General features: G+C 44.0%; 1 protein-coding gene across 1 annotated transcript in view; it reads right to left on the bottom strand.

Annotated features, from left to right (window-relative positions):
* Nucleotides 1-5034: 5034 nt before the first annotated feature.
* LOC150083783 (glucose dehydrogenase [FAD, quinone]-like) overlaps nt 5035-27147 on the bottom strand; it is a 153476-nt gene continuing 131363 nt past the window's right edge. The window contains exon 12 of the mRNA XM_090375336.1: nt 5035-5185. Within this exon, the coding sequence (XP_090231462.1) occupies nt 5035-5185 (151 nt within the window). The remainder of the gene's footprint in view (nt 5186-27147) is intronic.

Consider the following 27147-nt stretch of genomic DNA (forward strand, 5'->3'; position numbering starts at 1 on the left):
GAGACTTCCAACTGGCAGGACTCAGCCAATCACATCCTGGATAAGCTATTCCCACCAGACGACACTGCTCAGGACTTGTCTGAGCATAATGCCATTCGTACTGCAAACAACAGTTATGAATCAGATGAAACCACAGAACCTTTCACCTTGGAAGAATTATCAGCAGTTCTCCAAAATATTAACATCCAAAAATGTCCAGGATTAGATCTCATTGAATACAGTTTCATTCTCCGTCTTCACAAGCTTTGGCCAGAGTATATATTCTTACTGTACAACAAATGTCTTCAGGAGGGATGTTTTCCTGTGGACTGGAAGATCTCGCTACTGAGACTAATTAAGAAGCAGCACAAAAACCCTACTGACCCGCGTTCTCACCGTCCAATTGCGCTACTTGCAAAGTTTGGAAAAATACTGGAGCGGCTTATGGCACTCAGGACCACAGCTCTCTTTCAAGCACAGAATCTCCTCTCCCCCTGCCAGTATGGTTTCACTTCAGGACGATACTGTGAGGAGGCTCTCTTTGATCTAGTTCTGCACATAGAAAACTCTGAAGCAAAATTTGAACTTGCCATCTTCATTGACTTCGAGGGCGCATTTGACACTGTCTGGTGGGACAGTGCTCTGGCACGCCTCCGGACAGCCTCCTGTTCCAGCCATCTCTATAGATTTTTTCAAAGTTACTTTTCAGATAGACTCCCGGGAGTCTATCCGGAAGTCAAAATACCATGACGTCTCCAGGCCAATCACCCGGGGGTGCCCTCAGGGCTCAATCCTGGGACCCCTCGTGTGGAATATGATCCTACAAGACTGGCTTTCCCGCTCCTTTGCTAATACCAAGATTGTTGCTTTTGCGGACGATCTCACGATAGTGGTGTCCGGCCGCTCTCGCAAAGCCATAGAAGACAATGCTAATCGGGTCCTTGATGACCTCTCTTCCTGGGCTGCACTAAATAAACTACGGATAAATCCAAGCAAGACTAAAATGATGCTGTTTAAAAATAAGCTGGACCTCAGGCGGCTTCCGCAAGTCTCTGGGGTACAACTTCCCATTGCCACACAGACCACTGTGCTAGGGGTGGTTCTGGATCACAAATTAAGCTTCCACCCCCACCTCATCCATCTCAGCTCCAAGGTGGAAAAAATTTCAGGCTCAATCATCAGAATCACCAGGAATGAATGGGGCCTGTCCAAGCGGTCGCTTCACTGTACTATAAAGTCGCCTTCCTTCCAATCGTGACATATGCTGCAGGTGCTTGGTTCCACAGAGCTAGATTGGTTAATATGATAGGCAAATTACGCTCTATACAACGGACAATGCTTCTGGCTACCCACAGGGTATGCAGGACAGTATCCACTGCCGCTATCCAGGTCTTAGCTGGGACTCTTCCACTGGACTTGTATGTAACGTTCCGTGGCCTGACCTTTAGAATCAACAAGAAAATTCCAACCAAGATCTGAGACATTGAGCTAAACCTGAACACTGACCCTATGGCAGAGAAAACACGCTGTTACAATGAGATGATAAATATCTGGCAGTTCCACCAAGGGAGCAGTTACAAGGAGATTCCTGCCGGAGATTCCTGCTGTGACTTTCCCCTCCTCTAAGTCAGCACAGAAGTGGCTCTCTCTCTAACTCTTGAGACATCGTTCCTAGACACTGGGCATGGCTGATTAAACGAGAAGCTCTTCCAACTAAGCCTAATACCCATAGACGTTTGTCATTGCGGGGCCAAGGAGAATTGGTTCCACCTTCTCTTCGAGTGCACTCTCTATGAGGACCTGAGGCAAGACCTGGCAAATACCATCCCTCTCACTGAAAACCAACTGGACATTCTGTTACAGACACCACAGAACCTTGCGCCTTCCAGAACTTCTCAACACAAGTATTCACGCGCAAGAAAGCCTACTACAGAATAACGCAGGCTACTAATGGGGATCCCCAGACAGCAGCTTAAAAATTTTATTTTTAATTTATTTTATTTTATTTTTTCTTCTTGATAACGTTTTTTTTTTTTTTTTTTTGCCCCTTCATTCCTCTCTCCACTAGTGTAGCTTCTCTCTCTCTCTTTTTTTTTTTTTTTAATTACACCACGGGATTTTTTTTTATTATTATTATTGTTATTTTTTTATTTTATTTTTTTTTATTATTTTTTTTATTTTATTTTTTTCTCACCTCTGGAATGGGGCCCCCAGAGGAACCTGGTCCACCTTTTGACAACATCAGGTGGGTCAGAGTTTCTTTTGAGACGTTACGTGTTTACTGGGACTGGCCCACCTTCCCGTGGTGTGGACGAGTACCCAGAATCATCTGTCCAGGTGACTGATGCTTCTGGGTAGCCAAGCGGCCAGAACAGAACAACAGAACACACACATAATACACACAAACCGACGTCACACACACATCTGGCCCATTTGTAGTGATTCTGTTCTTCACAGAGATACGAGGCGGAGTTGAACAAACGTTCTAGGAGCCGTCCTTTACAAAACACATGTCCACATGTCCACATGAGCTGATATTAAAGTCTTCACACACAAGTAATGTTGCGTTTAGGGTGGCATCGATTAATTTTCCAGTTGGAGGTCTCTTGTAAAGTGTTCTTTACTGTGGGAGGGAGGGGGATGTAAACTTACTTTTGTTTTCCAGTGGAACGAAATGATCTCTTTAATCTCAAGAAGAAGTGTTCGTGGAGGTGATCGTAAACGTTTCTTTACCCAACTAAGGAACACAGTTTAAGGTTGAGATCAAGACAGATGGCACAGAAGGAAAGTGCATTCACAGACTAGCGGGTGATTATAACAAAATTAGGAGAGAGACACAGAAACCTGTACTAAGTGCAAACCGTCCCTAATCAAGTCATTAAAGGGAGACAAAGCAAGTATGGGGACAGAGAAAGCAGATTACAAGTGTCTTTGGCTAAGAATGTGAAGGAAAGTGAAAGGAATTTTATTTTCGTGTGTTAACAGCAGACGGGAAGGGAAGTACCGATCTACACCCGTTTCCTTCAGCGTAATGGAGCTAAAGATTTCTTCACACGTGGTGGAGTCCGGTTACTTTTGATAATGTAGTGTAATGAAATTACATAGACTGGTGCAACTCAATGAAATTAATACACATTGGCAACGATTTTCGGCTCATTTTAATATCCTTTTATTTGATAGCATACATTAGTAACCTGTTACAACATGTCTTTAAAGCTGTACATTTTCCTCTTCTTCTTCTTCTTCTTCTACAAGATGTTCTTCGTAGCACAAACTGCGCATGGCGCGCGCGCACACACACACACACACACACACACACACACACACACACACACACACACACACACACACACACACACACACACACAAATGAGTTATTGTCCCGTTTCTTTCTCTTCAGCAGAATGCACCCGAACACGAAATAAAGGCGCTGTTTTCGAAACCGATTTCTCCATTAGTAGTCGATGTCTGAGAAGCGGATGGGTTTTCTCTTTCGGTGTCCCCAATGAGTCGAATATCGGACTGGTAAGCTCGTCCACGAACTCGTTGCGTACATCGAGGTGTAAGGAACACTTTGGAAAACCGTGCGGGCCTGTTTGGAGGTGTTAACGAACGTAATATCTTCTGCCGTTGCTTTGCTGGATGAAAAACCCTCGCTCGACTAACTGGGCGAAGAATGTGCACGTCGAATTATCGTGTGCCGGGTCGCCGTGTTAGCTGCCCCGCAACATTTTTCTCGAGAAAAGTGCTAGAAGCGACCGTAGGGACGTCCACTGCCTCGGAAAGGAGTTGCATCCGTTGGACTGGGGGTGGGAGTTCGGCTCTTCGGAGGGAACGAGACGAATCTCGCACTTTCCTTTTCAACGTTGCCATGTCTGTGTATTGCCATGTGTATTTGAATGTCTGTGGGTTGCTTGCGGTTCTTTGTGGGGGGGGGGGGTCTGAACGAGAACGCCTTGTAGGTCGGTAAAATTTGTAATTATTGAACCCGCATAAGCTTCTCGTAACTTGAACTTAATTTATTATTACGACCGCGTGCGGAGATGGGGGAATCCCCTGCTAACACACTATTACGATTGTGTGTTAGGGAGCCAATTTTGCACCCTCGGGTCTGGATGTTATCAGATTACTTTCCTTTCTCGTAATAATTTCCGCCAATATTAGAATGTTCCTCTTTCAAGATCTGTTGCAGAAGTACTTTTTAAAACGCAGCGCAGCAGTTTAAGCTCATTCTGCGTGTCACGTGATAGGACCTTTCCAGTCCGTGTTTCGAACTCAGTCTTCTATCGTTGTTTTTTCCCCGGAAAGCCAAGCGGGATAAAAATGAAACCGCGGTAATTGAGGCCCATCCGCTTTCCGCAGTTAAACTATTTTTTAGACGAAATCAACCGACTTGTTCAAAGGCAGCGACTTCATCAAGGTCCCAATTGCACCTCACCCCTGAAAGAAAAGAAAACGCCATTTGATCCATCAAAATCGGGGGCTCTGCCTGCGTAGTGAGATGCGCCACTGCCCACCCATCGCCAGTTGATTTGCAATTGAGATCGGTTCCCCGAAGATAGAAACTCCTCGTTTCTACCTTTACAGGGGAATTCGACGATGGGGACAGCGACCACGAATTCGACTGCCATCCCCTACAGTCCTTCATCCACAGACGCACGGCAGGCGGATGCACCCACATCGAAATCTGACTGTTCCTCACATTTAAGTATTTTCCGGGTATTTCACTTCTTTTGGCTGGCACGAATAGGGCACGATTTTACTTTCCTGCGCCACATCCCACTCGAAACACACACAGTCGTACTGCAGAAGAGGATCGCGCTGCCACCTCTCTCACTGAACCCCCTACTGCCCGCGTCGTTTCCATTACCCCTCTCCGAGACCACTCGGACACCTCACTTGACCCTCGCCGTCCTCTGCTTGGATGAAGGTCGGTTTCGAAGAGCCACCCGAAATGTTTTTGACCTACGAACTCTCCCGGATTACACTTCAGCAGTTCGTTGCGTCGACTCGACTGATTGCGCTGCAGAACCAGCTGCATCGCCGTGGGGTCATCTATCGGCCGTCCTCTTTAGCCCCGCTCTTTCCTTTAATGATGTCCGCCGCTTTCTCCGCGATCATGATCGTGGGGGCGTTGGTGTTGCCGCTGACCATAGTCGGCATGATGGACGCGTCCACAACTCGCAGACGGCGAACTCCCTTGACCCTGCAAAGAGAAAGAAAAACCGCATTACGAATAAATAACGCAACTTATTTTCGGCAGTGCATGCGCCCCGGTTTAGTGACCTGGAGCTCATCAAGCGCCGTAATCCTTAAAAAAAAAGAAAAAAAAAAAAAAAAAACAGATTACATTTAAAATAACTTCTAAAATAACTTCTTCAAACGAGTTAAAACCTTTCACTCGTATCCTTCTCAAATTATATTCTTTTCTTTTTTTCCCCCTTAGAGGAGAGGAGAGGAGAGGGGATGCGGTTCCTTTGATGGCTGTACGATGGCCGGTCATCGGCTAATGACGGCATCAGGTCCTGTTGAAGTTACCCGTCGATAGAGTCCCCACAACTGCGCAAATTACGCCGTGCACCAACACCACGCGCAGAACAGCTGATCGGTTTCAAAAAGTTCCTCACAAGTCGACGACAAACCAGAATTTTCACTCGGAAAGAACGGTTGCAGCGCCGCTCTCTCCGTTTATAAATTATTAGTTTCGGTGAAGACGACATTTATAACCCCCTCCCTCCCCCAAATAATGTTTCAACAATTACTGTAAAAAAGCCAGTCGCGTGCATTTCAAAGTTCGTAAGTAATTGTTAATTGCAGTAACCATTCAATGAACATTCCACAAACGCAACATCACGCGCTTCTTTTAGATGCAAAGTACTGCACGAGAGCTTTTCAGACACCCTTTCGGTCGAAACGAATGACGCGATTGCTCCTCCTCTCCTGTCATGTGACCAATCACAGAAAACCCTCGCGTCACACAGGTCACGCGACACACTCCTACAACAATCATTTTGCAAAAGACAAAATTTTCGCACTCACGCGGTCCATTCGGGTTGAACAAAGGACTCGACCCCGCGTGACGCAAACGTGGGACACCATCCCCTCCACTCAGTAGCGCGCTCACGCAGCTGAAAAACCTTCGGTGACTTTTTTCCTCTTGACACCATTAAGATAGACACGATCTTCAGGCAAACCCAGAAAGGCTGTGCACAGACAAGAAGTTCTCAACTTGCACTTCGTTTATACCGCTGTTATGTTCACGCCGCATTTTTTATCTTTTTCTTTTTACGTTTAAAATAAATGCCGAAATAACAATACGCAGCACTACTTTCCCCTTTTCTGCAACAGATATGCTGTGAGGCCACATCCTAAATGCCAATCTGCATCCCTCATTAAACAGTTCAGGTCAATCTCTCGCTCTTCCAGCCTCTTGAAACTTATGGAGATGGCATTACTTTCAACCATCACCAATCAAATCATGCCTCACAAACCCCCACAAATTCACTATGCCATTCCCGGAAGATCCACAGTCACCAATTTAACATCCATAACCAGAGCACTAAAAACTAAAGCAGAACTTGCCGTTACGTACGTCGACCTGGAAGCTGCCTTTGACTCAATCAGCATTCCCTCGCTCGTTCACCTCCTAGAAAATTACTTCCATATAAAAGGCGATATGTTGTGGTTTATCACAACACTGCTTTTTGACAGAATCATTCTTCTTACAGCGGATCAAGATATAATCTCAAGAAAAATCACTGCGGGAGTTCCCCAAGGCGGAGTCCTCTCCGAAGCATTATTTACTGCAGTCATTATTCCATTTGTTCAAGAGAGAGAAGACATAATCTGCTATGCTGATGATATTAAGCTACACACCCAGATTAACCGGGGCGAACATATCTCAAAAATTAATGAAAAGATCAATCGAAAGCTACACGACTTAGAATCCTATCTCCATCAATTTGGACTATTTATTAATCCTGAAAAATCAGCCCGAATTGTCTTTTCTTTGAAGCACCAACTCACTGAAGTCCCAACCTCTCTAGATGGCATCCTCCTTCCAGTGGTAAATATACATACGGACTTGGGAGTCGTCTTCGATTGCAAACTGACCTTCAAGCCCCACATTAACAAGCTCATAAAAATATTCTGCTAAATGCGCTGAACTACCGAACAACAACTACTCTACAAAAGGATCTGGATGTGACTCGGCGGTACGTATACACACATCTGTATACTCCGTCGTGTTATACGCCTCAGAAATATGGGCATCTGCAGCCCCCACGAATATCAAGCGTGTGTACTCCTCCGAATACTGGCTCCTTCGTTGGGTCACACATAAACATCATCGTCCACCCCAGCAAAGAACAACTGCGATGGCAACCGCACTGAACTTTGCCCGACTGCCAAACCTTATAATGGAAAGGTGCCTCACCCTAATTGCCAAAATGACTACTGCAATACTCTCTGAGCCAAACATCTGGGAACTGTGCGGCTGGAGAATCCCCGAACTCAGACTGAGGTCAGCTCCCACACCAACCCTAATAGACTACACCTCAGCGGGAGTTTTCTTGGACTGTGATGAGGCAGATGCTCATCTCAGTCCAAGCAATCGACGGTGACCTCTACAAATTTGCCAAGGATCGCAAATACCGGAGAGAGATCCTTGATGGCCTAAACTGATCCAGGAAAACTGGCCAGTATAATGAATTTAAAAAGTATATCTGAACAATATATTTATGAATATATTGTGAATAATTTAACTGAAACATATTATATTGTTGGCCCTGGGGGATGAACCCGAACTTCGATGTGGTCCCCGTCCTCAAGGCCTTTGTCCACCATCCAATGAGCCCCTGACATTCCTGCTGCGAAGGGTACATTGTATACATCTTTTGTACACAATAAAGATTATATATATATATATATTTCGAAGACGAACTTCCTTTTCGACTTCTTCCAAACTTCAACTCGAGTCGCTCCCTCAATGATTCTGCGTTTTACTTTTGTGGGAGTCAATTTTATTATTATTATTATTATTATTATTATTATTATTATTATCATCAGTTTATTTCTCTTAGGAGAACACCCGGTTACAGCTACTGGCTAGAGGGTGAAAATACATATACAGTACAACTATGTTACAAAAATACATCTATGTTACAATTATAAAATACATAATATCTGATTTATAACTACATTTTATCTGGAAAATACACTATTTCAGTTATTAATTATTCGCAAATACTTTTACTACTTAACTACTGTAAACTGGTAAGAACATACCGTGACAATTGAAGCATACCTTCTGCTTAAACACACACAAGTGGGATTTACATAAACACAAATATTTACAGCAGCCAAAACAACGTACAGCATATGAAACAACACGAATGACCGTGATACGGCAAAATAAAAATTTTAAAGTTCAATTTTCCAGCAGTCTTCTTCTTCTTCTGTGGGGATTAGAGTTGTGTAGGTAGGCCAATCCTTACACATTGATGAGGTCGAATTTAAGCGACGTAATTTCATTTATAAAAAAGAAAACGCGAATTTCATCTGCGATCCCCGCGAATTCAACGACGCCGAAAGCTACATGGGAAAGCACGCAAAGCTGAGGGGACATAATTTATGCCCCCCAGCTTTTTTATGACTTTTTACTCCACCGTTTTACGACTCTCAGCGCAGAAGAATTCTTAAATACTGGCCCTTATTGAATTATATTTTTTTATATTGTATTGTATATTCATGACGCTAGGTGGCTACCAGACACACGTGTATCTCCACCTGTGTACTCTGTTGGCAAAAGAAACTCAGTATTCTGACCCAAACCGTGCAAATGTGTTGCGTAGTGTATTGTGAAATCAGAAAACTATTAAATATCTTTATTGCAGGCAGTGATTGGTTACATGATTGCCTGATGCAATAATACCCACAACAGCGACAATGCTAGGGGTTTTCACCAGGGGGACAGCCACCGCGTGGGTAAATGCAACCCTGCGCTCATCCCTAGCACGCAAAGCCAAGCCTGGGCCTAATAAATCTGTTAGTATTATTATTGTTATTATTGTTGTTGCTCTTCTATTACTTCTCCCTGATTGGGGGACTCCACTCTGTGACTGGTGCTGAAACAGAATACACAGGGTGGTTGTAATGTCTGGTGATTCTGTTGGTCGAGGAACTCTCTGACTATCCTACAGGTGTTCAGGATTGCGACTTTCTGGAGTTCCTTGTAGGTGCTCTCTGGGAGACCTATTGCTGCTAGGCTGCTATGTAGCGTATATAGTACCATACCGGTTGTTGACAAGATGACTGGGATGGTTGATACTTCTTGCATATGCCACATCTCCTTGATCTCATGTCTCAGGTTCGTGTATTTCCTAATTTTTTCTTCATGGGTTTTCTGGACATTGCTAGTGTTGGGCACCCCTATGTCAGTCAGGTAGGTAGCCTTTTCCATCTTGTTCACAGGGGTAATGTCCGGTCTGTTGTGCGGGATGGTCTTATCTGTTATTATGGCACGGTCCCAGTACACCTTGTGGGTTCAGGTCCCTAGTACTGCCTGGGGTTTGTACTTGTAATATGGTACACGTTCTTTGCTCAACTGGTATTTCCTCGCTAGCTTCTGATGTATTATCCTGGCTACCTGGTCGTGTCTATGACTATAGTCAGTTTGGGAGATCACCATGCACCCCGCGGTGATGTGTTGGATCGTTTCTGAGGCCAGGTGGCATCGTCGACATGTGTCATCTGACATTCCGGGCTCCTTTGCGATGTATTTTATATAGTTCCTAGTGTTGATTACGTGGTCTTGGATGGCCAGCATGAACCCTTCAGTCTCGTGGAAGAGCGTCCCGCTTGTGAGCCATGCATGGGAAGTAATGTTATTGATATGATCTTGATGGAGGACATTGTAATGTCTGCCGTGGAGTGTCTTCTTTGCCCATCTTTCTAACTTTGTTTCTTGTGCCGTCTGGGTGAGTGGGGGTTCCTCGCTTAGTTGAGTGGGGTATATCGCTTATCTATCTTCCTTATGGTCTAGTGGAGTTGTACGGTTTTGTTCTCGAAGTAATCCTTCAGGGTAACTATCGCTGTTTTCTATTGCTCTATCAGGTCTATCAGGCCCCATCCTCCCTCTTTCCGAGGTATTATTATTCTCTGCACTGCTGACTTCGGGTGGTGTTGTCTACTCTAGGTCATCATTGTCCTTGTCTTTTGCATGATATCCTCTAGCTCGGTGTTAGTCCAATCTATGACCCCAAAGGTGTATGTTAGTACTGGAGCTACATAGGTGTTCATGGCTTTAACTGTGTTCCGTCCGTTCAATCAGTTGTTTGTTTTCAACAGGCTTCTGAGTCTCTGGTGGTATTTTTCGGTCAGGCACTTCTTGATTTCCTTGTGTTCCAATTCCTCAGCCTGCATCATCCCTACGTATTTGTAGGTCTCTCCTTCTGCCATAGCTTCGATCTCTTTACCAGTCAGCAGCTATTAGTTTCGGTAAACTAATTTTCCTTGGTGCAGTGTGTGGGGCTTGCATTTGTCTAGACCAAATTTTATGCTGATATCCTTGTTGATTTCTTCGGTGATCTCGAGTAGTTGCTGGAGTTGCTTCTCTATTGCCGCATAGATCTTGATGTCATCTATGTACATCAGGTGGGTGAGGGTGTACAGGTTCTTTCTTCCTTCTTTGAGGTTATATCCATACTTGCTGCCGTTAAGCATGGTGGATAGCGGGTTGAGTGCTAGACAGAACCATAGTGGGCTCTGAGCATCTCCCTGAAAGATTCCTCTTCTAATGGGGATTGGCCTGGTTGTGATGTTCTCGACCTTAATGGTGGTACTCCATTTCGCCATTGTTGCTCCTAGGAGGTTTATCACTATCGGAGTAACCTTGTAGATCTTCAAGTTCTCTATTAGCCAGCTATGAGGTACGGAGTAGAAGGCCTTCAGTAATCGATGTTGGCCGTGCATAGGTTGCGGTGCTTCTTGTAGGCTTGCTCCATAACTGCGGCATCTATGGTTAATTACTCTTTGCATCCTTTGCTCCTACGCTTGCACCATTTCTACTGTTCGACAATTATGTTCTGACTCTCTAAGTGATCTGATATCTTCTTAGTTATGCAGCTGGTCAGAAACTTGTACATCGTTGGGAGGCATGTGATTGGCCTGTATTTCGCGGGTTTCGTGTATCTTGGTCTTTAGGCTTCAGATATATGACTCCTTCAGTGACAAACTTCGGGATTGTCTCTGGGCGCTTTTTATCATTCGAGTAAACTGCTCTGCTAAGTGCTTGTGTGTGTGCAGGTGAGCTTCTTGTACCAGTAGTTGTGGATGTTATCAATTCCTGGGGTTCGCCAGTTGTGGATGTTCCTGATCGACTGTTTTACTTCTTCTCAAATCTCCCACTCTCTCATCTCTTGTATGTCATTCGTTTTCTTCTGTTCTACTTCTATCCAGGGTGCTCTGATATTATGTTTTACTTCACTGCTCCAGATATTTCCCCAGAACTCTTCGATCAGCTTCTTCTCTGGTGGTCCGTTTCCTGCTTCCTCATGTTCACCCAGTTTCCTGTAGAAAGCTCTTTGATCCTCATCGAAGTTTCGATTGTTCATTTTCCTCTGGGAGCTCTCTTTGTATCGATGTAGTCTCTTGCTGAGTGCGAGGAGGTTCTGCTTCAGCATGTCTAAGTATTCTCCTATTCTCTGATTTCTGGTCTCATGTTTGCTGTGGACGCTGTCTCGTTTGAGGATGCTCTTCACCTTTCCAATCAATTTCTTACTTCTATTACCCTGTTGGTACTGGGTCAACTGACCTATCTTGACTCTTAATTCTTCTATCTTCTGCTGAAGTCTTCTTTCCCGAGCTGGTGGTTCCTTCTGTTTTCGGTTCTTCTGCTGCTGGTCTCTCGTTTCTTTTCCCTTAATCCTAGTGGCTGCTATGGCAGTACAGTATGTTTGGCACATTCGTTACCAAACATACTGTGCTATCCAGTACGAACGTGTGGATAGCCTCCAGCGTTGCACCATTGTTGTCAAGGTAATGTGTCATTATTTGCCGATTGAAGTGGTCTGTTACTCACCACAGTATTTTATTTGGCCTCTGCTTAGGTATCACATGGGTTCTTGTGGGGTCCATTCCTTCGAATTCTGTTAGAGCCTTCTCCCACTCGTCTTCTATTCTGGATAACATGACTTCGTCTGTTTCCACTTCAGCTACTCTGGATTGTATTTCTTTTTGCTGTTCCTCCTCGGGTTCCATATTGACCATATTCTTTGTGCTTTGTAGCAGATCTCTGACATTCTGGTTGATTTTTTCCAAGATGGCAGGAGCTATTAGATTCTTCGTGACGATGGTTCTTCTTTGGTCTGCTAATCGCTGTTTGGTGACCTGAATATCCGGGTATGGTTCCAACCACTTGGTATATAGTCACGATCTGTATAACGTCATATCGGTCTCTAGCCTGGTTATTTCATAGTATGCTCACATGATGTGCATATTCATTTCAATGCTCTACTTCATGCGGTGACGTTTTCTTCCTTCCTGGGTGGTCACTAGTGCAGTTGTGCAGTAAACACTTCCAGTTGATGGAGCTGGATGGTTTTGCCCTTCTCTTGTGGTAGCCTTATGGGGAACAGCACCACTTGCTCAACTGTTTAGCTCAGAAGACTGTCTCCAACTTTTAGAATCGACCCCTCTGCCTAAGGCCTGAACGCGAGTGACTTTATCCTGTGCCACACTCGATGCAGTATGAATAATATTTATCTGCGACATTATTCATTTATGGAGGTGGACTTGTTTAGCTTATGTCCTGTAGTTTATTTATTATTTAGTTCCCACGAGTGACACCAGATGGCTGTACTACTTGCCTCAGACATCACTCCGACCTTGGGGAAGGTAAGTCCAATGGGGTAACTTTCGCAATGATTTTTTTTTATCATTTAATATTATTATTATATCGGTCTCCCAGCGTAATAGATCCGCGTTCGCTTCCACCAATGCGGTATTGGAACCCGGGTCCATCAGGCTGGTAGTCCAGTTTCGTAACCACTGGGCCATCGCGCCCCTTTTATTGGGGCGCAGGCCCAGTGGTTTCATTATTATTATTGTTGTTGTGTAGTATTATTTCTCCCTGATTGGAAGATTCCACTCCTTGACGGGTACTGCTACCAAGTACACAGGGTGGTTGTAATGTCTGGTGTTACTGTCGGTCGAGGAAATCTCTTATTATTATTATTTTTAACCTTAGGTTCACCCCCTGAACAGCCAGTGGGCTAGGAGGGTGTACAAATATATTTTTTTAAATACAGCCTACAATTTTATACAAATTTTTGATATTTAAAATAATGAGATTGTTTAGAAAATTCTATTCACCTAACAGCAGTAACTTTAAAATAAAATTGATATTCAATTAATATTGCAATTACAAATACAGGTTGTCCTCATTTCATTTCTTCTCTCATTACAATTTTATTTGCTTTTATAATATATTTTTGCATTAATTTCTTTACATTTCTCATTTAATAAAGCTCACATTTTATAGTAGTTCTGCTGATTTGATCCAGATTTAGTGTATAATTTGGCTTCTGTATCTTCTTTTTCTCCAAATGTATTTGGATCTATGGAGAAGATGTGCAAGTATTGAATCATGTTACACGGGAACATTCCTTTCAGGAAGTCCAGGGTAGTGAGCCTCATCCTAAGTAGACGTTGCCCGCTCTGCTGAAGTGAGATAATCCTCTATCGATGGGCCATCAATCTGACCGGTTAACAGCTTAGAGAATGATTTTTTTGAGAATAGTGAGTTCCAGGGGGTCATGCCTAGATTAACTAGAAGAATAGATTTGGAGATGGTGAACGGGTTCCCTCCCAGACGGTTCAGCCACCGCAGAATCCATATTCCATCATCTGTAACGCAGAGAGGCAGGTGCTGAGGACCAGATTTCAGATGCAAATCTGAAAGGTATAGGAGTGAGACACCTATCAATGTATTGACAAAGCAGATTGATGTTGTGGCAGCCTACGAGCTCCTGGAGGATAGCCCAGAATGTATCATAGGTCTTCTTTGTCTTGAGGAAGTGATCTTTGAAAATTAAGGCTTCATCCCGCGTTAACCCTAGGTCAGTATGCGATGTTACTTTTGGAATTGTCTCGCCATTAACTACAACTCGGATGTCATTCGTCAACAATCACACTTTAGGCACGATGGTGCTCCTGCACATCGTGCATGAAGAATGCAGATCCAAATTCCTTAACTTCCTCTTCGTAATTGTCATGTGGGCTGACTTCGCATTGTTTATTTATTTATTTATTTATTAAATCTGTTTATTGCTCTGCCAAAGAGCCACCCCCTGGACAGCTAGAAGCTAGGGGGGGTGATATTACACACAGAGGTTAAGATAGGGACATGTGCCAGGCGGTTACATGGGGCCCATGTATGCTTAACCCGACAGGTACTGAACTTAGTGTTTATTATTTTACATAATTAAAAGAATTAAAGGATATTATTTTCTCAAAATTGGTATAAATTACACAAGCATGAGGGAAATATACAAAATATAAAGAAATGAGGCAGTCCTTCACCGGTTGTTACACGTGGTATCTCTTCAATTCTTCAATCGTGAACGTAATAGTGCAGCCAGGCGTCTTTGGAGTAGTAGATTCTAAGTAAGAGAGGACCAGTGATGGCTTCACCTATCTTTAACGGGATGCATTGTGGTGGTATTTTCCTTCTGGTGGCGTCTCATAAGTGTATGTTTGCATATGTGTCCTTTAGCTTCTGACGTCTGTATGAATGCTGTTCGCAGAATCTATCCAGGTCGATGGCTAGATTGTTCATCAAATCTACCGTGTTTCCTGGGAACATGCGTCTCAATCCTTTCAGGTTGTTCAAGCTGATTGTGAGTTTGAGCCTTGGGTCCATTTGATTCCTTCCGGCAATGCGTGGAGTTTTTATTAAATCAGTGATGTCAGGGGTGTCGAGTCGTCTTGTGATTAGTCTGGCAAGTGTAAGAAGATTTGCTGCCACAATCTGTTGTTTCCATGGGGTGACTTCCAGATTTATGTAGAACTGAGCCCTAGAAATGGTGTATTGGTTGCCAGTCCGCCAGTTGAGCCATTTCAGGAGCCAGTATTCCAGGCTGAGGAACTTGTTGAAGTGTGTTGTGGGAGCAGAGGACCAAATGGTTGCAGCATTGAGAGGTATGGGATAGACACATCGGACAACATATTTCTTTACCAGGTCGGCGTCATGAATTCCCGTTAGTTCCTGGCGGATCGCCCACATAGCGGAGTACATTTTTGTTTTTGTGTTCAGGAGGTGAGCCTGGAATGTCAGCCCATCATCCCACACTAATCCGAGATCTTTGTGCGTTTTAACTTTCTGAATGGGTGATCCATTGATAGTAAGATTAATGTCATTGCGTGACTTCTTCCAGGTGAAGGACATTTGAGCTGTCTTTGTTTGGTTAATCTGTAGTCCGATGGAAGCCAAATATTGTTGAAGGTTATGTATGGTTTTATTTGCCTGCAAGGTAGTGCTACGAACCTGAGTTTGGTCAGAGGATGTAATATAAAGTTTCAGGTCATCGGCGTATGATTGGAAGTCAGTTTGGGATGCAAGGAAGGGCTCCAGCGCTGCGGCAAATAGGGTTGGTGATAGCACTCCCCCTTGCGGGACACCCCTATTAGTAATGCAAGTTGTCTGAAATCTGCGATGTGATATGATGAGATGTCTATGCTCCAGGATTGATTTAATGATACGGAGAATCCTTCCAGTGATATTAAAGTACTGCTGGAGAATGGTGATTAGAGCTGTTATATCTATTTTGTCATAGGCCGCTTTTATGTCAAAGAAAATAACATCAAGCTGTGTCCTGTTGTTGAGGGCTTTCTGGATTCTGGTAAGGGTGTCTAGGAGGTTGCTGTTAGTAGATCTCCCCTTAATCACAGTGTGGAGGTACGGAGGCCTGTGATTGAAACAGTGGTCTGCAATGGTGGGCTGGATTGCTTTTTCAAATATCTTTAGGAACCCACAGCCGATGGTAATCGGCCTGAAATCTTGAGACCGCTTGGGATTCCTGCATTTAGGCACTGGCCGCACAAAGTATGTGTTCCAGATATTTGGAATCTCCCCACTTTCTAAGATTTTGTTAAAAATATGGACTAGTGGGTCTATAATATATGTACTGCAGATTTTGATTAGAAACAGAGGAAACCGGTCGGGACCCACAACAGCTTTCAGTGGACGTTTTTAGTTGGAGAAGTGATTTAAATTTAGTGATTAAATCTAGTTTGTTACTAGATCTGATGGATATCATCGTGTAGTGGACGCCAAAAGCTTTTCAACCATACGGGTTATGGAGGTACCGGACTTATAGCAGATAAGTAACTTTAAATTTTAATTTGTATATGAACGATCTTGCTAAAGCCGAAGCGAACTGCTGCCATTATCTGACCGGCTGAAGGTCACTGCTGGGAAACGACGGGTTAACATATATAAAGCTAATTGCAAAGGTCATGCTGCTTTTACTGCTTGGGGCCTAAGCCTTGGTCGCACTATACTGCCTTCGGAAATAGTTTCCCACCCGCCACCACCTGTTTTTATCCCATTTCATTGCAGCGCGCTTGTCCGACTTAAACGCTATTGTTCTCCCTCAAACTCTACCAACTTGTACTTAGACTGCAGAATTGTCAACTGACTGCCCCACCCCAAAAATTCCCACACTTCACTATGAGTGACGCAGATATCGAGGTTATTGACCGGCAGCGGTCTGACTATCCTATCCGCTCAAGAAATGAAGCGCCGGTTACAAATGAAGAGACAACCAAATCTTCAAAATGCAGTATCAGAATGCAGTATCAAAATGCAGAATGCAGTATCAAAGCCTTTCTAGGGCTCGAATACTGGCTCTTGAGATGGCTGAACAGAATTTCAGCTAAACCTTTTACCATCTCAAGAGCTATACTATACTCCAATTTAGAGGTCACACCCTGGAGACAAATAATCACGTCAAGGAACATAATGACCCTCGCTCAGCTTTTAACAGGACGACTGGATGCACCGAAAGCCCGAGAGTGGATAGAAATACCCGGCGAAAAATCAAGACGAGTTGCAGATAGGAATCACAACTGAAAGCGGCATTTACGCAGTTGGATAGCCTCGGAAGATTCTTTCCAGCAAACACCATCCAGCTATTCAACAACCTCAACATCAATCCTGAAAAGCTCTGCAATTGCAAATCCTACAGAAAGGAAGTTCTCAGAAACTCTTACTCGCAAATACAGATGTAAGGATACAGTTTCAGCACCTTGTTCGGCCAGGCACAAGCCACTGGGCTTTAGGAAACCCGACCTCATCAATGTGTAAGCATTGACCTACCTACACAACTCTAATCCCCACAGAAGAAGAAGAAGACTGCTGGAACATTGAACTTTAAAATTTTTATTTTGCCGTATCATGGTCATTCCTGTTGTTTCATATGCTGTACGTTGTTTTGGCTGCTGTAAATATTTGTGTTTATGTAAATATGGTGAAACTCTTCCCACTTGTGTGTGTTTAAGCAGAAGGTATGCTTCAATTGTCACGGTATGTTCTTACCAGTTTACAGTAGTTAAGTAGTAAAAGTATTTGGGAATAATTAATAACTCAAATAGTGTCTTTTCCAGATAAAATGTAGTTATAAATCAAATATTATGTATTTCATGTATTTATAATTGCAACACATAGATGTATATTTTGTAACATAGTTGTATATGTATTTTCACCCTCTAGCCAGTAGCTGTAACCGGGTGTTCTCCTAAGAGAAATAAACTGATGATAATAATAATAATAATAAAAAAATTAAAACTAAAGAAGAGGTGTAGAAGAAAATCTGCGACAGACTCGCAACCAGCAAAGGAAAATCCAGACGACGGAGAAAACGAATCGACAAGTGATTCCGACCACGAGGATAATAATGCCCGAGCCTTTCCCCTTACTCAGAGTCCCCCACTATCAGGAACCCCTGTGGACCAAGTCATTGCTATTAGAGGGACACTTGATGAATATTTGGGCAAGAAATCCAACAGAGTCACTGCTGCTATCCGCACTGAGATTCTCACCATCTTCAGCAAAATGGAGACGGTAATCCTAAATCTCCATATTGAACATGAACGACTACAATCCAAACTGGAAGTTCTTTCGCAGGAAAGGGGAAATAAAATGCAACAACGCCCCCCAACCTTTGCAGGGGCTTTGAGAAATGGCGCGCCTGTTGCGCCTAACAAACCTGACATTTCCCAGACCAAGAGGACAAAACGAAAGCCAGAATCGCACATCGTTTTGATTAAACCGGTAGAGGATGCGCAGCTTGACACTAGTGAAGCCGTCAAAGAGACCCTGACAGCTAATCTAAAGGAGCAAATGAAGACTGTCAAGATTAGGAGTATCCGGAAGACCAGGCACCCAGGTGTGGTGATAGAAACAGACACCAGGGAGGAGGCACAAACTATCCTTAACAATGCCAATATGACCAAGTTTGGACTAAAGGCAGAAGTTCCCAAGAAAAAAGGGCCTTCAATCGTAGTGTTTGACGTAGATCAGGACGTCACTCCTGAAGAACTTGCAGAAGATATTTACAGTAAAAACCTCAGCCTGCACTTACATGAAAACGCAGAAGAAGATGACGTCTCTCCAAAATACAAGACTAAATCAAAAACTCACTCTAACGTAAACTGGGTAATCCATCTCTCTACTAGAGCGTGGCAAATCCTAGGAACGCAGAGCCGTATTTTCATTGGCTGGGGAAGCCACAGATTTAAAGAACATATTCCTGTCCCCAAATGCTATAAATGTCTTCGCTTTGGCCACACTTCGCACACATGCAACCAGCGAGAGTCGACGTGTGGCCACTGTGCCCAAAAAGGGCATGGATACAGGGACTGCCCAGCAAAAGATCAACCACCAACCTGTGCCAACTGTAAGGTGGCCAAGGCGCCCCATCAGCACTCAATCAGGGATGGAAACTGTCCACTATACCTAAAAGCTAAAAGTCTGTACCAAATGAGAATCAACTATGGATAGAGCCCCTTTAACCAATAACTACAAAGAAATAAGAATTGTCCAACAAAATGCACAGAGAGCTAGGGGGGTAGCCGACCAGCTAAAAGTAAAAATAGAGGAAAATCAAATAGATGTGGTCTTACTTCAAGAACCCTATGTCCGGTCGGGAGTGGTTACTGGGTATCCTGCAACATACAAAACAGTTTATTGCACAACAGAGAACCCTTGGGCTGCAATAATAGTCAGAAATCCAGATATCACTACCACCAAGATAACGCCACTCTGTACTGCAAACAGTGCTTGCGCACAAATTATAACTCCGCTGGGCCCGCTCTTCTTGTTGTCCTTATATACCCATCCTGGAGAAGATATTGCCCCAGCAATCTCAACTATCCAGACAGCTCTCCAACTTCTTTCAGGGGGGCGGTTGCTAATAGCCATGGACGCAAACTGCCGATCTGTGCTTTGGCACAGTCACACACCCGACAGGTCTGCTCATAGGAATGGTGCACGACTTGAAGATTTCTTCCTCACAACAGGACTTCAAGTTATAAACCGCCCTGGTCATCTCCACACCTACAGCGGCCCCCTCTGGGAAAGCAACATTGACGTTACAGCGGCGACTCCAGATATTGCTGTCAAGCTCGCCAGATGGACTGTTCAAGAATCCTGGACTACGTCGGACCACAGAGCGATTTCATTCTCCCTGGTTCGCTCTCTGGAACGTACCCCTCCAGTCCCCAGAGATGTGATACGTTATAACGTCAAGAAGGCTGACTGGGAGCGCTTTCGAACAGAACTGTCAACGAGACTCCCTGAAGATATTCCACTCTTTGACACACTAACTCCGGATGACTGTGTAAAAAGCATTACCGCTACTATCAGAAGCGTCTGCGACCTTTCCATCCCACGCAGAAGGCCCTACAGGTATGCTGTCCCTTGGTGGAACCACCAGATAGACGATCTAAGAAGAAGGGTCCACCATGCTAGGAAAATGTTCCAGCGGGCAAGGGCGACGATGTCCTCCCAAGAGATTACGGCAGCCAGGGAAGCTTACCGCACAGTCAGAAATGAATATACTAAAGAAATTCGCAAAAACAAAAAGCAATCGTGGCAAACTCTGGTGTCTACCTCCGGAAATGAGAACCCCTGGGGCATCGTTTTCAAAATTGTAACTAATAAATTACCACGTGGTGAGGTGCTTGATACAACACTGAAAATAGACGGTACTTCCACCTATACCTGGGAGGACACTATAAATAACATTCTTGATACCATTCACCCTGTTGAAGAGGCACCCTTGACGCAACAGCAACAAGAAATTATCAACCAGAATTTAGAATACCACACAGCAACGGTGGAGCCCCCGTTCACCGGCTTTGAGATGGACCTGGCAATTAACAAGATGAAAGATGGAAAAACACCAGGTGCAGACCTGCTGGAAGTAGAAGTTCTCAAAAAATTCGCTGAGGCCTGTCCAGCTATACTTCTAAGCCTACAGAATAAGTGCCTGGCAGAGGGCACCTTCCCAGCTTCATGGAAGACTGCAACCTTAAAACTAATACTGAAAAACTCGGACAAGTCACCACAGAACCCAGCCTCATATCGCCCGATTGCCTTACTCTCCGTGATGGCCAAACTACTGGAGCGTCTACTCTTGTTTCGACTTTCTGCCTGCTACGAGGAACACCAACTCTCCTCAAAAAAAAACAATATGGCTTTAAAAAAGGCTGCAGCACTGAAGACGCTGTCAACAATCTAATCACCCAAGCAACGCACTCAGCTTTCAAGTACTCTCTTGCTATATTGGTGGACTTTGCTGGAGCTTTCGACCGCCTGTGGTGGCCCAGCGTTCTTCGGAGACTTCGGCACTCAAATGTTTCTAAAAATCTATATAACAGTTTGAAGTCTTATCTAACCAACAGAAAAGTACGAGTTACTAACAAATATCAGACAGTTACCAGATTCATACACCGGGGTTGTCCGCAGGGCTCTGTGCTTGGCCCGTTCCTCTGGTCCATTGTCTTGGACGAGTTCCTGGGCTTGGACCTTGGGGGGGCTGAGCCCTTGGCCTTTGCGGACGACCTTGTCCTGTTGGTGCGTGCGGACACTAGGTCGTCCTTGGAAATTATTGCAAATGCGGCGCTTGTGAAGCTCCAGAACTGGGCAGCCTTGCACAACCTTACCATCTCGGCAGAAAAAACAAAATCCATTCTCCTCAAGGGCAGACTACAAATTAGAAGACCACCTACGATGAAATTAAACTTCACCCCCATCCGACTGTACACAGAGGTTAAATACTTAGGTACTTACATTGACTCAGGTCTTATTTTCCATAACCACCTGAAATATCTAGCCACCAAAATCCGGAAGTATGCCGCCATGATCAGGAGGGTGAGCAGATCCGACTGGGGCTTGAAGCACAAAGCTCTGACCCTCATATACAAAGCAGTATTTGTCCCGATTGTTTGCTATGGTGCCTCCACCTGGTATAGACAAGCTACACTAACAAAAAACAAACAGAAGCTGGATACAATTCAAAGGTTCATGCTGCTATCAATTAGTAGGGCGTGCCGCACTGTTAGCACCCCTGCCTTGCAAGTTCTAACAGGTTGTCAGCCACTCTACCTAGAAGAGTCAGGCGAGGCCTATATTACCACCTTAGGAAAGGAACACCAGCTGAAATAGTAAATCTCCAGCTGGATCTTGCAAATGACCCCAAGATTGAGAAGAGGAGAATCACCCAACACCTACAAGCGATATGGCAACAGAGCTGGGAAACCACGCAGAAAGGAGACATCACGACGCGATTCTTCCCAACTATAAACCATACTCACCCAATAGCCCCTCCCTGGTTCTCACCTGGTCTGCACATGACGTTTGTTATCACTGGACACGGCCCCTTCCGTCAGAAACTCACAGCTATGGGGATTGAAAGAGACCCGCGGTGCCATTGTGGAGAAGAAGAGTCCTGGGGGCATCTCATGTATGAGTGCCCTGCCTATGACAACAGTAGAATCAAGTTTGCTACCGCAATTCAAAGGAATCCACGAAACCAAGAGTCCTCGCTGCTGCTCGATGAAAACACATACAGGGCACTAACTGTGTATGCGCAGGAAATCTTCGCACTGAGGCTAGCCAAGATTGCTGAAATGAGAACAACATTGGATCATGCTGCCCAAGGCCTGAATCAGACTGGCGTGGGTTAGCTCCTTCTCTGCTAGAGGACACTGCCTTGACAACTTACAAATCCTTTAAGGGTAGGAACACTGCTGGTACCATTCTGGTGCGGGACTGCTGGCACTCATCGAGTGCGGGATACTGCTGCAAACCCCTTATAGGGTAGGATCAGCCGGCACCGTTCTGATGCGGGATTGGTGGCACTCTGGAGAACTTCTGAGTGCGGGATACAGAGTCCATTGGCCTCTGGTGATCATGCAGGGGCACCTGTCCCCTGCTACTTAAACTCCCACCCCCAGATCCCTATTTTCACCTCACAAAGAGCGGACTGCTCCTTAACTTCAGTCCGTCCTCCTTTCCCTCTTTCTGTTCCTTCTAACTCGTACTCCTGCTCTGTTTTCTCCCCCCCCCCACTTTTTTATTTTTTATTTATTATTATTATTTTTTATTTTTTTATTTATTTTATTTTTTTTTATTATTATAATTTTTTTATTTTTGTATTATTTTATTTTATTTTTTTTTATTATTTTATTTATTTATTTTTATTTATTTATTATTTTTTTTTTTTCACTTGACCTTTGTCAGGAAGCTTAGGCAACCCTGGTAAAGGCCAGCCAGAGTATAATGGGCAGCCTGGCTCACCTCCCAGTGGTGGTGGTGGGCAACGTGGGGTCCCACTAGGGGCTCTGCGGCCAAGCAGCCAGAGACACAACAACAAAACATAACACTACTCTGACAGAAACCAGACATTACACTTTTTCTGGCTTTTACAGAGATTCTGTACTTCTTCACAAAGTACCATGGTGCAGATGTGGGAAACCACAGGTGGCGCCTTTCACAAAACACTATGTCACTATGTTTAGTTGGAGAATTCACCCAGAACCTCCACCCTGGTTTTCGCCTGGCTTCCACGTGACCTTTATCATCACCGGCCATGGATCTTTCCAACAAAAACTGACCACCATGGGAATCTAGAATGATCCAGGTTGCCACTGCGGCGAAAAATAGTCCTGGGGGCACCTCGTGTATGAGTGCCGCAGCTACGACAAAATTAGGCTTAAATTCCTCACACAATACAGAGAAACCCTCGCAATCAAGAATCCACTCTGCTACTCGAGGAAGATACCTATAAGGCATCAACCACCTACGCGCAGGAAACATTTGCACTTAGGCGAGCTAAAATTGCAGAACTCAGAACCGAAGAACTAAACCGGACCGGCGTGGGATAACTCTCCACGCCGGACCTGCGTGGGATCCCCCAGAACAACACAGACATGACCATGCTAACCCGAATAAGGTAGGATCTATTGCAGGCACCGATAGATCCTACTCGCAAAGGTGCGGGTTGCTGGCACTCATCGGAGTGCGGGATTTAAAATCATCGCAAACCCGAAATGGGTAGGATCTACTGCTGGCGCCAATCTAGGTGCGGGATTTCTGGCACTGACCTCAGCGCGGGTTCTACAGGCACTATGCCATTGGCAATTACACAGGGGCGCCTGTCCCCTGTGACTTTTAAACCCACACTCTTTCCTATACTTCGCCTAAACTAGGGTGGATTTATTCTCCCCTGTCAACCCACCCAAATTCATTCCCCCTCAAATCCTCTCTCTCTCTCTCTCTCTCTCTCTCTCTCTCTCTCTCTCTCTCTCTCTCTCTTTTTAATCTATTTACTTTTTTACTAATTTTATTTATTTTTTAATTATTATTTTTAATCTATTACTTTCCTATATTTCGCCTAAACTAGGGTGGATTTATTCTCCCTTGTCAATCCACCCAAATTCATTCCCCCTCCAATCCTCTCTTCTTCTATGTCCCTCTCTCTTCTTTTTTTTTTAATGTTACTGTATTTACTTATTTTTATTTTTTTTATTATTATTTTTTTTATTTCGTCTCAGTCAGGAAGCTCAGGCAACCCTGGCGGAGGCCAGCTGGAGTATAATGGGCAGCCTGGCTCACCTCCTAGTGGTGGTGGCAGGGGCAACATGGTGTTCCCTTAGGGGCCCTGGGGCTAAGCAGCCAGAGACAGAACAACAGAACACAGCACTACTCTGTCACAAACCGGACACCACACGTTTTCTGGCTTTTACAGAGATTCTGCAATTCTTCACAAAGTACCACGGTGCAGATGTGGGAAACCACCGGTGGCGCCTTCCACAAAACACTATGTTTAGTTGGAGTCCAGTCCAGCTGGCTGTAAATAATCTATTAATTGTTGAATTTGATTGGAGGTTTGATTATTAATTTCTTGAATCTGTTTGCGTTCTTTTTGAAATAATAAAGGCGAAGGAGCAGAAATTTGGATGTGCAGCAAGGAATGGTTCCAGAAGAATTGCAAAGAGGGTGGTCGATATGACCCCACCCTGAGGCACCCTTCGTTGCAGAAATAGTTTTTTTGGTGAGATCCATTTTCTATAATTAGCTTTGTACGGACATAGTAAAGACTTCGGAGTTGTGACTATTTGGTTGGACGTCTTGAAATATTCTTTTAGGATGCATAAAAGAGTAAAAATGGATACAGTATCATAACCAGATTTAATTTAGAAAAAAGATAATGTCTCCAACATTATCTTTTTCGAAATTAAATCTGCTTATGATTTAATTTCGAAAAATTTTATTTATCAAGGTTTTTCTCTACAATCTGAAGAGAATAAAATTTGAGGTCTTGGACTTGTGGTGTAGAACTCTGTGGAGATGAGGTGGTCGGTGAGAAAAACAGTGTTGGATGCATATAAACTGGATGTATTAGTTTTTCAAATTTTTTAAATAAAGTACATGCTATGGCAATTGGACGGAAGTCTTTAGCAGTCTTGGGGTTTCCAATTTTAGGGACTGGTTTGACATAAGATTTCCAGAGTTCAGGTATGGCGCCTGTCTTTAGAATCTTCTGGGAGATGTTAAGGAGGAGATCCACAATGTACACAGAGCACGCCTTGACTATAAACAGTGGAAAGCCGTCAGGTCCAGTTGTAGCCTTCTTGGACAGGCCATTTATCACGGATTCATCTCCCAGGGCCAACAATATAATGTTTCAGTTAAATTATTCACTATATATTCATAAAGATATTATACAGTGCAATCCAACACTATAATCGCGCACCCACCGGCGGTAGTGCAATACCGGTGGGTGCAAATAATACCGTGCCCAGACTGCCCAGACCTGCAGCCAGAAAAAAAAAAACCAACTCGATATAACTAACAAACTTTAAACATCGAGTTTTGATAACGAGTCATAAAATTAGGCTTAATTAAAGCTAACAATCATTAAAGACAATCGGCTTCTTTCCATGAACGCCAATCTGGAAAACTCCCGTGAAGATATGAAATCAACAATTGATTGTAAACAAATATCTTCACAACCTCCTTCAATTTTTGTCTATAATCCTCATACAAGGAACAATCATACAGCACATGTTCCCAAGCCTCAATCAAAGTACGCCTGCAATATAGCTGATCTGCCACAAATTTAAACAGTTTGAAGCTAAGGGATCCATGACCTGTCAATAAATATCAGGTTTCAATTGATAAATAAAACCACTTGTTCACTTTATTTCTTGAATCTGTTTGCGGTCTTTTTGAAATAATAAAGGCGAAGGAGAAGAAATTTGGATGTGCAGCAAGGAATGGTTCAAGAATATATATAATCTTTATTCTGTACAAAAGGATGTATACAACGTGCCCTTCACAGCAAGACTGACAAGGGCTTCGCACTGGCTGGTGTACAAAGGTCTTGAGGACGTGGCCCACACCGAAGTTCGGGTTCATCCCCCAGGGCCAACAATATAATATGTTTCAGTTAAATTATTCACAATATATTCATAAATATATTGTTCAGATATACTTTTTAAATTCATTATACTGGCCAGTTTTCCTGGATCAGTTTAGGCCATCAAGGATCTCTCTCTGGTATTTGCGATCCTTGGCAAATTTGTAGAGGTCACCGTCGATTGCTTGGACTGAGATGAGCATCTGCCTCATCACAGTCCAAGAAAACTCCCGCTGAGGTGTAGTCTATTAGGGTTGGTGTGGGAGCTGACCTCAGTCTGAGTTCGGGGATTCTCCAGCCGCACAGTTCCCAGATGTTTGGCTCAGAGAGTATTGCAGTAGTCATTTTGGCAATTAGGGTGAGGCACCTTTCCATTATAAGGTTTGGCAGTCGGGCAAAGTTCAGTGCGGTTGCCATCGCAGTTGTTCTTTGCTGGGGTGGACGATGATGTTTATGTGTGACCCAACGAAGGAGCCTGTATTCGGAGGAGTACACACGCTTGATATTCGTGGGGGCTGCAGATGCCCATATTTCTGAGGCGTATAACACGACGGAGTATACAAAAGAGTATACGTACCGCCGAGTCGCATCCAGATCCTTTTGTAGAGTAGTTGTTGTTTGGTAGTTCAGCGCATTTAGCAGAATATTTTTATGAGCTTGTTAATGTGGGGCTTGAAGGTCAGTTTGCAATCGAAGACGACTCCCAAGTCCGTATGTATATTTACCACTGGAAGGAGGATGCCATCTAGAGAAGTTGGGACTTCAGTGGGTTGGTGCAAATATCAGTTTTCATTAATGAAAATATCAATTTTCATTAATGAAAATTGATATTTTCATTAATTTTTGAGATATGTTCGCCCGGGTTAATCTGGGTGTGTAGCTTAATATCGTCAGCATAGCAGATTATGTCTTCTCTCTCTTGAACAAATGGAATAATGACTGCAGTAAATAATGCTCCGGAGAGGACTCTGCCTTGGGGAACTCCCGCAGTGATTTTTCTTGACATTATATCTTGATCCGCTGTAAGAAGAATGATTCTGTCAAAAAGCAGTGTTGTGATAAACCACAACATATCGCCTTTTATATGGAAGTAATTTTCTAGGAGGTGAACGAGCGAGGGAATGCTGATTGAGTTGAAGGCAGCTTCCAGGTCAGTAATCCTGACGGCAAGTTCTGCTTTAGC

Source organism: Mastigoproctus giganteus, chromosome 6 (assembly GCF_048544385.1).
Source record: "Mastigoproctus giganteus isolate SK-2022 chromosome 6, ASM4854438v1, whole genome shotgun sequence".
Taxonomy (NCBI): Eukaryota; Metazoa; Arthropoda; class Arachnida; order Uropygi; family Thelyphonidae; genus Mastigoproctus; species Mastigoproctus giganteus.